At 40.2% G+C, this 15138-nt stretch overlaps 2 protein-coding genes and 1 long non-coding RNA gene across 15 annotated transcripts in view; 1 reads left to right on the top strand and 2 right to left on the bottom strand.

Moving 5' to 3' along the window:
- Window positions 1–1298: 1298 nt before the first annotated feature.
- Window positions 1299–15138, bottom strand: part of LOC135248001 (interferon regulatory factor 3-like) — a 30917-nt gene continuing 17077 nt past the window's right edge. For all 8 annotated transcript variants that reach the window (XM_064322054.1, XM_064322055.1, XM_064322053.1 and 5 more), the window contains one exon: window positions 1299–1826. The gene's annotated coding sequence lies outside the window, so the exon portion shown is untranslated. The remainder of the gene's footprint in view (window positions 1827–15138) is intronic.
- On the top strand, window positions 1601–2453 carry LOC135248006 (uncharacterized). The gene is made up of 2 exons (XR_010328350.1): window positions 1601–1731; window positions 2301–2453. It is a non-coding gene; the product is annotated as an uncharacterized LOC135248006 (long non-coding RNA).
- LOC135248003 (interferon regulatory factor 3-like) lies at window positions 1974–14577 on the bottom strand. 6 transcript variants are annotated; one of them, XM_064322061.1, is made up of 11 exons: window positions 14429–14577; window positions 12311–12477; window positions 11958–12123; window positions 11765–11811; window positions 11592–11646; window positions 11338–11448; window positions 9667–9810; window positions 5673–5763; window positions 3667–3971; window positions 2986–3107; window positions 1975–2749 (listed from the first exon to the last, which is right to left on the bottom strand). In XM_064322061.1, exons 2-11 carry the CDS (start codon window positions 12473–12475, stop codon window positions 2606–2608), a joined length of 1350 nt encoding a protein of 449 aa, XP_064178131.1. In that variant the 5' UTR covers window positions 12476–12477; window positions 14429–14577; the 3' UTR covers window positions 1975–2605. The 6 variants fall into 6 exon arrangements, with proteins under 6 accessions (XP_064178135.1, XP_064178134.1, XP_064178131.1 ...); XM_064322063.1 differs by lacking the exon at window positions 14429–14577 and adding an exon at window positions 14277–14422 and having other exon boundaries at window positions 1976–2749; window positions 11338–11397; XM_064322062.1 differs by lacking the exon at window positions 14429–14577 and adding an exon at window positions 14277–14422 and having other exon boundaries at window positions 1976–2749; window positions 11338–11415.

Raw genomic sequence — 15138 nt, forward strand, 5'->3', positions numbered from 1 at the left:
TTCAGTAAATATGCAGGCATGCCTCCAAAACAGAACCCATCAGCGGATGGTTAAGCACAACTGCAGTATGGCACTAAACTGGTGAGTAACCGCAGGCCATCTAACACCAGGAGCCCCCATGGGACCCATTGGTGAACTGGGACATTTTAACAACCAAGGCCTCTTCCAAAGGCAATGCTGCTGCTTGGAATGGTCTGCATGTGCACAGTACATGGAATCCTGCGTACAGACATTACTATATCAATGTGAGAACTGATAGCAGTTTTTTAGCCCAACACCACTTCTCACTAGTGGTGAGGGGGAAGACTATGTTGCTGAAAACAGACAAAGACACAGCAGTGTCTTATCAGTCACCAAGGCAGATCAGATTGTCACACACAACAGATAGATGGCTCCAACCCAACCCCTGGTAGTCCTTCCTTATACAGGGTACCATGATTATATTAGTATCCCATCAGTCTAATGTAACAATTTGTTCTGGGCAGGCTGTCTGTGAGGTTTTTAGTGTTAAGGAGAGATGATATCAACTTAACAAATAAGTGTCCTGAAATCAGGCATTGTTATCTTATCTGTGGGAATGAGGGCACTTATTTTAGCATTTGGGTCATGGTCTCTGGCCATAACTTCAGTCTGGGATGACAGCATCTCATTGAGCAACAGCGAACCCCGCTGGCGGATTGGCCATCCACAAATCTGCCTGTTCAGCACTGAGGGTGTATGACTCAGCTGCACATGAAGTGTCTTTCTCTGACTTGTCTGTGTGAGCCTGACTTCTTGACTATAGTGTGAAAACACATCACATGCATTCAAGAATTGACAGCGGATGTTGTGACAAAAATTTTAAATATGATTGTGCATAAAAATTGGGAAGAAAAGGGGGAAAAGCATTATTAAAAGAAACTGATTTATATTTTTAATTGTGAACTCAGTACTTGATATGACAATTTTTTATTGTGATGTAACACATAATGAAATGGTTTAAATCAAAATATTAAGATGACAGCCAGTACATTGTATTTTAAAATAAAATCATGTTTATTGAATCAGTCTACAAGACATATATTTTCTAAATAAAAAATGTGAATGTTGTTTTCACTGCCTAATAGGAACTTGTAGTTGAAGATCATCAAAAATTAAGAGGCAACTTGTGAAGGGAAAAACACCACAATATTCATGGTACTGAAGTAGCCTGCTTAAATATTGGTATTTAACCAATCCTGTTTATGGGTAATGCACAGAAATTGGATCATAAATTATTTTAAATGTAAACACCAAATTGTTTTATGGGGAGGGTAAACATCAATTTTCCTTAAGACACATTATTGTGATTTTGTACCGGATCAAACAAATATGAATGTATAGCAGACACTGAGGTGAACATAAAAACACACTTTTTCTCTTGTAAAAAATTGATCAGTCAATGCCCCATAATCATGCCTAATTAAGAAACCCCTGCTCGGTGCAATGACACCACTTTTTCGGGCGATAATCTATATTTTATAGATCAAATAATGTCAATAAAAGGGGTTCATGTACAAACATAGTAAAGTAGTGACCAAGGCAGAGGAGCATTGAATGTTCTCAAAAATTCTGTTGATATCATAAAATAGAGTTTGTTGTCACATGACCATGGGCCTCATTTATAAAAATGTTCTTAGATTTATACTTGAACTTAGTCTTAAGATCATTTCCGACGGTGTGCTTACGTTCGATTCATAAAAGATACTGAGCGTAAAAAACCTTGCTTACGCAGGTTCTAAGAAGCCCATTTGTAACTTACCCACCTGTGATCTATAAATCTGAAATTAACTCAAAATTGACGCCACCTGAACGTGCCTTACAATCAGCAATTTCTCCTTACATATTTTCATGATTTATAATAATGACAGGCGATTTTAGCAGACGCTTCAATCAGAGCAACAACAACGTTTATTCATAGCATTTTACATTGTATCCATTTATACAGCTGGATACATACTGAAGCAATTTCGGTTAAGTACCTTGCTCAAGGGTACAACGGCAGTGTCCTACCCGGGAATCGAACCTGCAACCTTTCGGTTACAAGTCCAGTTCCTTACCCACTGTGCTACACTCCGTATATAATGCTAACACAAATGAGGGTTTAGTCAGGAATAACCATGGACCAAAAGAGAAAAGCGAACTTTTTGGAAGACGAGATCACGGCGATGGTTGAGGAGATTGAAGACAGGCAACACGTATTATTCAGTGGACTAAATAGTGGGTTGACAAACAAAGCCAAACAGGTAGCTTGGGAGTGTGTCGCCGCTGCAGTGAACGAGGTGGGGCAGCAAGACATAACTGTGGCTGATCTGAAAAAGAAGTGGTCTGACCTTAAACTGCAAGGGGAAAAAAATAGCCATACATAACCAGCAGGAAAATCACTTACGTCAAGTCTAGACTTTGCGTAGAGATAAGATCATTTCCATGTCAAAGTAAGGTTTTATAAATAACTACTTATACGTGGTTTTCCGCGTAAGTCATACTTAAGATCAAAATTGATCGTAAGTCCATTTTATAAATGAGGCCCCATAACTGTAATTGCACAGCCGCACATCAACCCATAGTTTCATAGAGCAGCAATATATCAACTCTCTAACGTGTCCATCCACTGTTCCAGTGCATCCATTAGGCTGGGTTTATCAGAGATCTGCAGCTGCACGGACTGGAGAGAGGAGGCGCCACCATCCACTGCTATCAACTTCAGCAACTCCAAAGAAGTTAAGATGACCTAAGATGAAATATGACCAAAAATGGGGCTGAAGCAAAGAGTAGTGAACAGAGAGCAACACCATAGCACAAGAGGATTGCCTTTTAACAGAGGACTGCTTTCAAGAACATCTCCTTACATTCAAGCACTTTCACATAACTGATTAGTGGGGTCTTTTTTTTCGTTTTGGGGAAGAAACATATGAGCAAAAGAAACATGAACAGGTAATGTGCGAAGCCTCTGCTGGTCACTCTCACCTCCAGCATGATGAGTTTCTTCTCCCAGGGCTTGTGTTCCGGGTCTGGCCATTTCTCCCCAATGCAAAAGAAGAGGGAAAAAGAGGGGGATTCACCCCCACTGCTTATGAAATTCATCAGCACTGAGAGGGAGAGCAGGAGGGAACATAGTGAGACAGTGTTGTACAATAAACATCTCTGCCACAAAACATAAATTCCATTTTCCTCTCTTCCTAATCTCGGTCGTCTGACTGTACCTAATCTCTGTTCACTCTATCGTCAAGTTTCAAGTTTCATTTATTAAAGTTTGTCAAGGCAGGGTACAGCAGCATAACAACACAGTTTTTAAACAGTGAATCCTGAAATGCATCAAACATAACAGCGATCAACACCATAAGCAAAAAGTATAAAATTAAGAGCATAATCTCTAGAATAAATAGGTTATTTATAAAACAATTTAAGGGCACGAGGAATAAAGGAAAGTTCATGTCAAAAATAGAGCAGTAAAAGCATAAAATCTTGGAGCCCAAATTCATGCAGCTGCCCTTAGAAGCGCCACCTAGTGCTACAAGCAAACCCCGACGGAACTAACGCAGATGCTCAATATGAGCGAAAAAGGCCCTGTACCAACAATTACAAAAAAACTGCCTCTTCTCGATGTTGCCTGACCAACAACACCTGCCAACCCCTTTTCCTTCTCACCTTGGATGAAATCCTTCATAGAGTACAGGATCTGTCGTTCTTGTTTGCTGACCTCTTGAGGAATGTTGCTGTTCGGAAACTTACAAAGACTCCAGTAGCTTTTGCTGCCACCTCTTCGCAGTCCGTACACTGATGACCCACCAACCAATACCTCTAATCCATCACCCAGCTTGTCCAGAATTTGCTGGGTGAGCCGGGCCTGTGTCCTGTCATAAATTGTGACCTGGTCTGTTCCAGGTAGGTAAATTGGTGTGAGCCCAGGGTCAGACCTAGCAAATGCACTCGAAGACTCCGTATTCTCAGGCCTGTTACACAAAGAAAGACAATAGGGTTTATAACTGTTACTCTCCATTTTAGACACTGCAGAACAGGGGACCCCAACTCAGGCCCTAGAGGGCAGGATATTCTGGTTTGTGTATCACCTTAAAATCAGCAATTAATTTAGACCCAAGAAATTAGGTATGTGATTTTCTCACTGAAATGCCGAGTAACAACAAAAATCATCATGTTCTGTGGCTCTCTGGGACCAGGGCTTCCTATTCCTGCTCTAGAACATGTGGTGTCGTAACTACTCCACCAAATTCAAAGCCAGGGCTGCTGAGTGATTCATCCAGTAAAGACATCATGCTCATTCCTGCGAATGGATGAGGCCCATGGCCCATGATCAGTGGCATCAGTGGGGGGAATGGTGGAACTGATTACCCAGAATCCAGGCTCAATCCCAAATCGATTCCTAGCATGGGGAAGAATCTATTTTTAGAATATATCTTGGCTGAGCAGCAGCACAAATGGTGCATGCCCAAAAAACCTACATACAACAACTTGGCTGAATACCGAATTCTGATCGGCTGGGACTAGGATCATTTTTCAATATACGCCCTGGCTATGAAGTAGTGCCTGGAAAAGTTCAATCACGTAGCAGTCAGATCAGCCTGATATTTTTTCAGGGAGGGGTGAAATAAAGTTTCATCATGTGTGCTACTATACATTAGTTCACATTTGGGCATGTGCCTCATCTTAGCTGTCTGAACATATATTTTTTTTGTCCTGGTGTCAAGTTATCTCCAAATTAATAAAGGCTGGGTTTGCACTTATCTATTTTAACATGAGCAAGCACAGATTCAATAACATTAACTGGAAAATTGCCTGTCACTTTACAAGAAATTCATTTTAGTCGTACACAGCTAATAACGACAAAAATATGCAGTAAGGACTCAATGTCTGAACCATTCACAAGAGCAACTGAATGACAATGGACTTATTCAATATGTCTTCTAACAACAATGACATTTCAAATGAATGACTTTTATTAAAGTAAAATGGTTATTATTGATGTCAATGTCATCTTGGTCATCAGGCGAAAGTTCTTGCAAGGCCAGGCCTATAATGCTGAGTAATTTTCCCACTCTCGCATGCTTAACATGTTTGTGCCATCTTCCTCTTGTAAGTATCATGGCTGCCACGGTGACTGACAACTTTAGACACTGCTTGGTTCTTAAACACACCATACAAATTTACTTCCACATTTCAGGTAGTCTTAAAAACCTCATGTTTTTAAAACTGCTTGTGAAACAAACATGTCCTATATTGCACCCGTTTGCATAAAAATTTGCCAATCTGGCACTTACGTTAAACACAATGTGAAATACATAAAATACACAATATTCATTACGTCATTTAAGTATAACCAAGCACTATAAGATTAAAAAAAACAAAAAAACAACTCACTATAGAATGTTTGCAATGTTTTAGTGGTGATACACAAGCAGAAAGGCAAAAATGCATTTCTTACCAGTTTTCAACAATAATAATTTATCAGTTTAATTTATCAAGACAAATAATGCAATTTATCAAGACAAATAATGTAATTGGCTAATTGAGATTGTTTAGATTGTTATATAATGAACCATCAAAGAGTATAAAAAGACATTCTCTAGATAAAATGTAGAATTTTAGCCATTCCTTTTCATGCCACTCTTGCCTAGTCCATAAAATTATTTATTTACCTGAACAATACTTTGAACCCTGCATTATTCTCCACCAGCTGTTCCAAAACCTTCACTCCTCTGTAGTATGCTGACACCTTAAACTGGGTACCTGGGACAGGGAGAACAGAAGCAAGCTGTGGAAGGGGATAGAGAGGATAGAGAGAGACTCTGCTGCAACAATCAGACGAGACTGCTGCTTTCGCTAAGTGCACCATATTCAGGTGCTCCCCTTCCTCCTCACTGCTATCTGTATCCCCTTTCAATCAATCGACTGGTCAGCCAAACCCTCCCAGGCTCTACTAATATCATGACCAGGGACAACAGTTCAAAATTAGCAATTTGTCTAACATTGGCACAGTTGATTAACATAACATAACATACAGATGAGAACAGGCCGTTCAGCCCAACAATGCTCACCAATTTCCTAACTAAATTGTACCTAGTACTCTGATTGCATACAGGCGTATCTACTGTAACACTGTATCAAGCCTGGTCTTGAAAACCCCCAGAGTTTCTGCCTCTGCAACATGACCTGGCAGGTTATTCCACACATCGACTACTCTCGGTGTGAAAAAAATGCTTCCTAATGTCTGTGCGGACTTTTGCTAACTTCCATTTACGTCCCTCGTTCAACTCATACCCCTTTTCCACCAAGGCATTTTGAGGGCCAGTTTGGCGCCGGTGCCTAATCGCGTACCAGTTCTAGATTTTCGACAGCAAAAGAACCAGCTCTCGGCCAGGAAAACTGGTTCCAAAGCGGCACCAACACTTGGCTGGTCTAGAACCAAGAACCGCTTACATCAGGGGCTGGAGGCGGGATTATTGTGACCAACCAAGACCAACAAAAACTTTGTGACCGCCAGGTAGAGTGAGAGCACCTATTATTGACCACCTTCGTTCGACAGACAGGAAAACGTAGACTTATTTGCAACTATATATGAAATAGGCAAAATATCGGTAACAACTTGTACCTAGTTATGTAGGAAAAAATGTCCTTGTTATCCTCCAGTGGTTATTTTTTCAGTACTTTCGCGATTTTTTTCTGTGCCGGCAAATAAGTCAGAGGTGGCACAGTGCTAGATTTTGGTTGCTCAGGGGACGTGTATCGACCACTCCAAATAAATGAATGGAACTTGACATAAATTTGCTAGCATACTGTTTACCTGTCCTGTCTTGCGTATTTGAGGTTAATATGAGAAAGGGTGGTCGCTATCAGCACGTCTAGGAATCCGTACATATTCACTGTTGTAACCCAAGTCGCAGGATGCAAAATAGCCGTTAGGAAAGCAGTTTGAAATTATGAAGCAACGTCTGCACCATTGGATTTAATGGGTCGTGATAAGAGAATTCCGAGCGTGTTGCTTGTCTTAAAGTTGATATAGTAAATAAGGCTGTAATAATAATATAACTAAATGTATATGTATGAAGTTGTTTTTTTTTACATGTAGACAGTTTATTATCTGTATTTTTACAGGACATACATCTTAATAGGTAACGATGTTGCCGGGAAAGCGGAGACGTATACAGTGACGTAATGACGTGGCTCTCTAGCCCATGGAAAAGCAAACTGGTTCTTAGAAGGTTTGCAAGTTGAACCAGCTGCGAACTGGCACTAGCACCAGCCCAGAACCAGAACTAGGTTCACGTTGGTGGAAAAGAGGCATCACAGAACTCAACCCAGAGAATCTCTTGTAATTCACTTTGTTAATCTCCTTTATTAATTTAAAGGCCTCAATTACATCACCCATAAGTCTCCTTTTACTATCCTTGAAGAGCTTAAGCATCTTAAGTCTTTCCTCATAGCTTTTATCTTTCATACTAGGAATCAATTTGGTTGCCCTTCTTTGAACCTTTTCCAGAGCCGCTACATCTTTCTTGTAGTACAGTCCCCAGAACTGCACCAATACTCCAAGTGTGGTCTAACAAATAGATAAGTATAACTTCCTTGAATTTACTCAAAACTTTTTGCTATATATCCCAGCATCCTGTTGGCCTTTTTTACTGCTACAGCACAGTGCCTAGAACATGAAAGGTTTTGATCACACATTACTCCAATTATTACCATTCAGTTTGTTAAAACTGACCACATTACAATTTTATTCCTTCCATTGAGTAATCCTGCCTTATGTTTTTAGTTCCCACATGCAAAACGTAACATTTAGCTATACTGAATTTCATTTGCCAGGTTTCCACCGACTTCTGGATTTTGTTTAAATCTTCTTGGATAATTTTAGCTATTAGCTGGACCTCCCAGTTTTATATCATCTGCAAATTTAACTTATGTAAAATCAATGTTCCAGTCAAGGTCATTGATATAAATGAGGAAAAACAGGGGTCCCTGCTCTGATCATTGTGGGACTCCACTTCCCATAGTACCCATCTCAGATATGGATCGTTCCTACTACTCTTTGTGTTCTACCTTGTAGCCAGTTCCGAACCCACTCTGAAATACGTCCTGTACCTCCTACTGTCTTCATATTGCTAATACGTTTCCCATGTGGCACCTTGTCATAAGGTTGGTTATAGTCAATATACTTGGCTTCCTTGACCTTCCTTAGCGAAAACCATGCTGGCTATCCCTTAACGGACAGGCTTTTAGTTTCCTGGATCAGTATGGTCCGCTTTCTCATATATTGGTATTATCTAAAGCAGTGGTCTCAAACCCTGGTCCTGGAGAGCTACAGGGTCTGCTGGTTTTCATAGTGACTCTGCACTTCCTGAATCAATTAGAGCAGTTGATTACACAGTTAGCTCAACTCACCTGGTGTCTTGGGTCTCAATTGGGTGCTGATTTTAAGATGAAAACAAAAACCAGCAGACCCTGTAGCTCTGCAGGACCTTAAGGTTGGAGACCACTATCTAAAGACCGTAGAAACATACCTGCCAGTGGTTTAAAGATGATCTCACCTAACTCCTTGGGTACCCTTGGGTATATGTCATTAGGGTCTCCTGCCTTATTTGTCTTTAGATTATGTAATTTATCCAGTACTTCTTTATCCTTTATATCAATACCTGCTAAGACATTTTGAGGACTGAATATGCCTCCTCTCTAGTAAAACCCTCAAGAAAGTAGCTACTTAAGGCATCAGAAATATGATTATTCTTACGAAGCAATTCTCCTTCTTTATAACATCCTTACATACTCCTTCACTTTCCTTTTCCTACTACAGTATTGAAACAAACATTTAGGATTACTTTTTGCATTGTGGGTAATTTGCCTTTCAAAAAGCCTCTTAGCTTCCCATAGTTCTTTTTTAACCTTAGCTTGCATATTACAAACATGCAGCCTTATTACTCTGTTGTCATTTTTATACATCTTACGCAGTTTTTTTTTCTGTCCCCACTCTGGCCACTTGCTTGTCCTTACACTGCAGGAGATCTCCTACCTGGGCACCACGCAGGCAGCACACCATATGGGATTCCTTTTTGTGCAAACAGACTATGATGTCTGCCCCCTAATAATTGAGTCCCCCATTATCACCAGCTTCCATTTCTGGGAGGATGCGGCCATCTGGTTGCAGAGTGGCTCATCTGTGCTTCCACTCTCAGGGTCAAGGGCCAGGTCCAATTCCTGCATGTGCTGGAATCGGTTGGACACCCCAACCTCTGGAGATGTTGCCCCTGTGTGGTGTACACGCCCCTTTCAGCTTGCTCTACTGTCACCCAACTATCTCCCTCTCACCTTAGGAGCAAAACCATCTTACCTTACTTATGATATGGGTTTTAAAAATCCAAACTAATATCAAATACACACTTGAAAGCACAATACAATCTTGTAACAAACTTTTCCAAACTCCACCAGACTACTTCCACTCTCCCCACAAAAAACAGGAAGTGTGTGTCAGACACAAGCAATTGAGCAAGAGCAGCCAAAGGGCATGTCAGAGCAGCCAAAGGGCTTTCACTAAAAAGTGTACTGTCTCTCTAAGAATAAAAAAATAAAATGAATAAAAATGTATATTTCGATCCATTGTACTCATCGTCAATGCTTGACCCAGTGTTCTGTTCTTACTCAGAGTGTCGTTCACCATGGTTGTACTCATTGTGTACGTAAGCTGCTCCAATCTGCCGTGGTCTGTGGCCATTGCTTCGGTGCTAGAATGTTCCTGTTCTGGAATCACGACAGCTGACACCACTTCTGCAGGCTGCATTATTACTACAAAAAAAAGAGTAAAACTTCAATAGTTTGTCCAATTTGTTATGACTATTTTAGTCAGGTGTCCACTATTGCTCATGTAAATAAGGTGAATGCACTACAGACGGTGACAATTAGAAAAACAACATTAGGGTCTTAGTAAGGTGTGGGCCACCAAGAGTCACCAGAACAGCTTCAATGCACCTTGGCATGGATTCTACAAGTCTCTGGAACTCCACTGGAATGAAACACAAGAACATATTCCCTCATTTGGTGTTTTGATTATGGTGGTAGAGAGCGCTGTCTGACACGTCGGTTCATCTCCCATAGGTGTTCAACTGGGTTGACATTTGGTGACTGTGTAGGCCATAGCATATGATTCACATAATTTTTGTACTCATGAAACCATTCAGTGATAACTCAGAATAACTTTGTATTGATTTGCAGTGACCCTTCCCTCTAAGGGGATAAGTGGACCCAAACTATGCTAGCAAAATTCTCCCCACAACATAACAAAGCCACTGGACCCCCTCATTGTAGGGATCAATCTTTCAGGCCTCTACCATTCTCTTAGTGTATGCCACACGTGCACTCGCCCACTTGTAGAGAATATGGTGAAGGATGACTCATATGACCATATAACTTTTTTCCACATCCCTGTAGATCAGTGCCCATGCTTTTGACCACTGAACTGTGAAATGTGGATTTGTCTTTGTAATGAGGGGTTTATGCACTACAACTCTACTATTACATCCCTCTGGATGCAGTTGACGGACTGTTCTTGCTGACACAGTCTGATCACATCCTGCATTGACATTCTCAGGCACCTGAGGAAGAGTTGCCCTTCTGGTTTTCCTTACATATTGCACTAATGAACGAGCATCACGGTCATCTAATGGGAGCATTCGACCACAATTTCAGACCCTATTTAGTGATCTCTTTCCCATAGATCTAAATACAGATGTCACTTTAATCACTGAATTGAAGCACCACCCAGTTGAGCAGTCTTTGTGGCTGAAGCCCCAGCCACCCTTGCCCAAATAATGAACTCTCTTTCAAATTCGCTTAGGTATTTTCCTCTTGCCATCTTCATATAAAATCAAGGTCAACTAGGCCTGCTCAGCATTTTTATACAGGCCACAGAGCAAGATATGATGTTAATTGCTTAATTGTATCATGCAGTACACCTGTATGGAAGCATTTGCATTCCTTATGTTTCTCTACTCATTTATTCAGGTTTTTCCCTTAATTTGTCACCTGTCTCTATGTTAAATGAATACACTGCAATGCAAATATGTAATATTCTTCCTGCAGAATTCCAGATGCTGGTAGACTCTTATTCCACATGATCGCCCAACACCTTATAAAGTGAAGTATAGTTGTACTGAAAAGCAGTGCAATACTTATGTCAGTTACATTCTTAGTATTTTTTTAAACATACTTAAGCTCTTAATGCTGCACCCCCTTAAAAAAGCAATCTTTTCTTATTTACCCAATTAAATGACTTTATAAATGACCTTTTTCCTGAAATCTCTACCACAGACATACCTTGTTGAGGTTCATAAATATTCAATCCCATCAAAGACTGCTCAAGCACATCTTTATCCACTGCAGGGGATAGTCCATCTGGTGAGTAGGAATATTCAGGCACAGCATATACTTTGAAGAGATGGGATGAAAGGGGACAATTAGGAAAAAGAAAAAAAGGAATAAATAAAATAAAAAAATGTATAAATAAGATATACATTACTTTTAATGGTTCTTTGGGCAGAAAATAGAAATAATTTCATAAAATGCATCACCTATGCCTTGGATAGGTGTGTCTTCTGCAAGATTCTCAACAGTTGGCATTGGACTCTGAAACAGTGAGACATTGACTGAGTTCAACAAACAGTTATACACTGCATCAATAAGCAGACAATTGACTGAAACATGCTTTGAATTAACACACACAAATAGCACCAAATGTACTTACTGCCAGTGGCGGACCTGGAGTTGGGTTTACAACAGGTTCCTGGTATCCTAAACATGAGACAAGCAACTGTCAGTGTGCACAGTGGGCTCCAGTTTCTGACAGTATAAATGACATTGTGGAGTGAGTTTTAATTCCTATCAGCTACACGTTTCTCATTGTGTCTGTTCCACAGCTGCCTTTGATGGCTCCTTACTCCTGCGTTGCTCTCTCTGGGGCAGCCGGAACACTTTGTGGGGGTAAGCAGCATCATTACTCTTGTCTGTGATCCTTTCACAGCCTTTGGCACGGAGAGCGCTGCGGAAGTTGCGTTTCCACACTGAGGCATCAGTATGGGTCGCACCACTTATCTCTGCCCATGCCTGTGAAAATCAGAAAGCAGGGCACAGATGAACACTTAATACTGGCCAGCTGGAGATTGAAGCGGTTGACAAGATGGCTCTCATACAGCTGTCATCAAGTACTCAGACTGAATGGACATTTGATTAAAATGTGAAGGGACAAACATTGGAAGACAGATGGAGTACAGAGTTCAGAGAGTAACATTACCTTAAAAATTCGAACATCATCATCAGAAGAGTCCTGTCTCAAACCATGTTTCCACGGGATACAGAATTCCGTGCGCTCCTGATTGGCCCAGTTCACCCCAGGGTATCGCCCACTGTCAATCTGTTCGATCAACCAAGGGATGAGGAGAGGCTTTGATGCCGCCATTTCTGTAGACAAAGTTACAATATGTGTTGGAACATGTACACGCTGGTCATTAATATGGAAAAGTGGAGAGATGGGTTAATTTAGCAAAAAATAATTCCCTTTAATATTAGATTCTACATAGGTGAATGAGATTAAAAATATCAAACAGAATAAGCAAAACATAAAATATTCAGTGTTCAAATATTTGGATCTTAAAAAATATAGCAATCCACACACGCCAAAAGCAGTTAATGGTTCTTATATGCTCCATAACTTAAAAATTAAATGAGCATGCTCAAAGTGGTTAATGGGAGACATTCAGGGCACAATCAAGGTCTTATTTTTTGGTTTTCAAAAAAAAAAAAAAACTTGATCATGTAGGCTATCTAACGCGTTACGACCACAGTTCATTGGTTATGACAAGAGCCGATTCACTCCCGACCATCGCGGGGGAGAACCCGACGTTTTGATGCCGGGCAGATGTCGGGCAGATGTGTCTGTGCTATCGGGGTACCTCTAAAGCGGTTTAAGACTGAGAAACAAGGGGAAAATTTGTCCCGGTAAAATATACCTAAGTAGCCTATAGAAAGTCGTCATTTAAAACAATCTTCTTCAACATTGCACGTTCAGGTTTTTTATACATGTAGTTTGATATTCATGAGGCAATAGTGTTTTCATAACTTAGACCGCATGACAAAGGCAGGCATTAAGGAATTCTAACAAAAGTGGCCAATTATGCACAACTAGTAGATAGCAATTTTAGTTTAGCCAAGCATTAATCAGACCATCCTAATTCATGAAGTAACACTGGAAATACTACTTTAATGCCGTTACGCTCATGAGACTGTAGCCAACTTCAAACATTTCGGTCGACATGCCAAAACGACCGGTCAACGGACACTTTGGCCACGACCGTAAAAAACGCGCAGATGCAAGTCAGTCTTAAAGGAGTACCATGGTGATTTTCACACTTTCTCGGTTTTATGTGCTATTTGCACAAGAGGCATTGAAGAAACACAATGAGCAAAGTATTAAATATGTCCGTTCTGTATTCTTGGAGAAATATGCGTTTTAAATTCATCGTCCTATTTTCATCCGGTTGAGAAAGTTGTCATTTTGCTACGTCATTAATACAGTAACCACTCCCATTTCCACGCCCCGTAAAGAAATCTGACAGGACACACCGTCCTGCTGTTCAGACAATGCAAATATTTGACTAACGTTAGGTTCACTTAAGTTCACGTAAATGAGTGCCTTTAGATTATTTCTGGTTATATTCATTTAGCTAGCTAGCTACGTTAGCACTAGAGGTTTGCTCATAAGGCAATGTTATCGATAGTTAGCTTGCAGTTTGCTTTTATAGGACGTTAAGTGTGCCTTTATCTACTGCTAGCTAGATATCAAAATTATCATTGATATAAGTCACGTCCTTACTTAGTATCTACCGATACTTGATATACTAGCCTACTAGTAGCTAACTTTGAAATCAGTCTCCCAAAAGAGCGCATATCATGGGTAGCTATGGTAAGGGCACGGTCTGTCATCTAGCTAACTGAGTTCTCATTACACGCCCAGACGGTTCGGGTGAATTTTATCGGGAAATTAGGTGAAATACGTTTAAAGTACATTGAAATGACTGAAGAATAAAAAAATTATGCACATTTGTTTTGTTGTTGCCTGAAGACAACTGGAAAGTGTCACGTTGGTTGCAATAAAAGTTAAAACTGACCATCTACAGCGCTTCGACAGCACCTTACCAAAATTAGTACCTAGACGATGTTATAGGTAATAAGGTAATAAACAAGTAAGATAGGCTACTTACCGGGAAGACAATACGACACCGTGCGATATGAAGTTCACTTGACAGTCTCGATTTAATCGTGCGAAATGTGCATAAAATGACCCTGTCAGCATACGTTAGTTATACTGCCACTCTTGTCCTCTCAAATGAATTAAATGTTTCAAACCACCTACCTGGCGGTTAGGTTGTGCTTCTCTGTAAATCCGTTCTCTCAGTTTCGTTTTCGAGTTCCTTCGTCATAACTGCTGTCCCAGACACCGCCCTCTTTAGACTTGTCGGAGAATAGCTAGGCTACAGTACATTGGTACCGACTAGCGATCCAATCCAGTATTGTCGCTCCACGTCTGCCATCTGAATTGGCGATTAATTAAAAATAATGGTCGCGACTTCGTGGAAGACACAGGTTTTAAGGTCGCTGTGATCGAGGTGAAGGTTAAAGAGAAGACCTACAAAGTTTATGTTTTTCCATCATTTTCATTACTTTAATGTTTTATTTGTTTTGTCAAATACAGGTAGTTAATTTACAGAACAACGGAGAATTTGAGAGTCAAGAACTGTAGAATATTTACACAGAAAACATTTTGCCAGGAAATAAAGCAAATAGATACCTCCAAAAATAATAATTAGAATAATTAGAATAAACAACAAACAGATAAAAACGAAAAAACTGTTAACACGTCTTCCTTTATTACATCTCTATAATCCTCCTTCCTTTTAGAAAATGAATGTCTTAGATTTTTTCTTTTCTCTACCCTTCAATTGTTTTGAAAGAACAGAAATACTACTTTTGTTTAGTTTTAAATACATTCCTTCCTCTCTTTTTAAACAGAGAAAAAGGACAACATATTTCTTCTCATCCCTTCCTCCTTTCTTTCACATATGG

The sequence above is a fragment of the Anguilla rostrata genome, chromosome 2 (assembly GCF_018555375.3).
Source record: "Anguilla rostrata isolate EN2019 chromosome 2, ASM1855537v3, whole genome shotgun sequence".
NCBI lineage: Eukaryota > Metazoa > Chordata > Actinopteri > Anguilliformes > Anguillidae > Anguilla > Anguilla rostrata.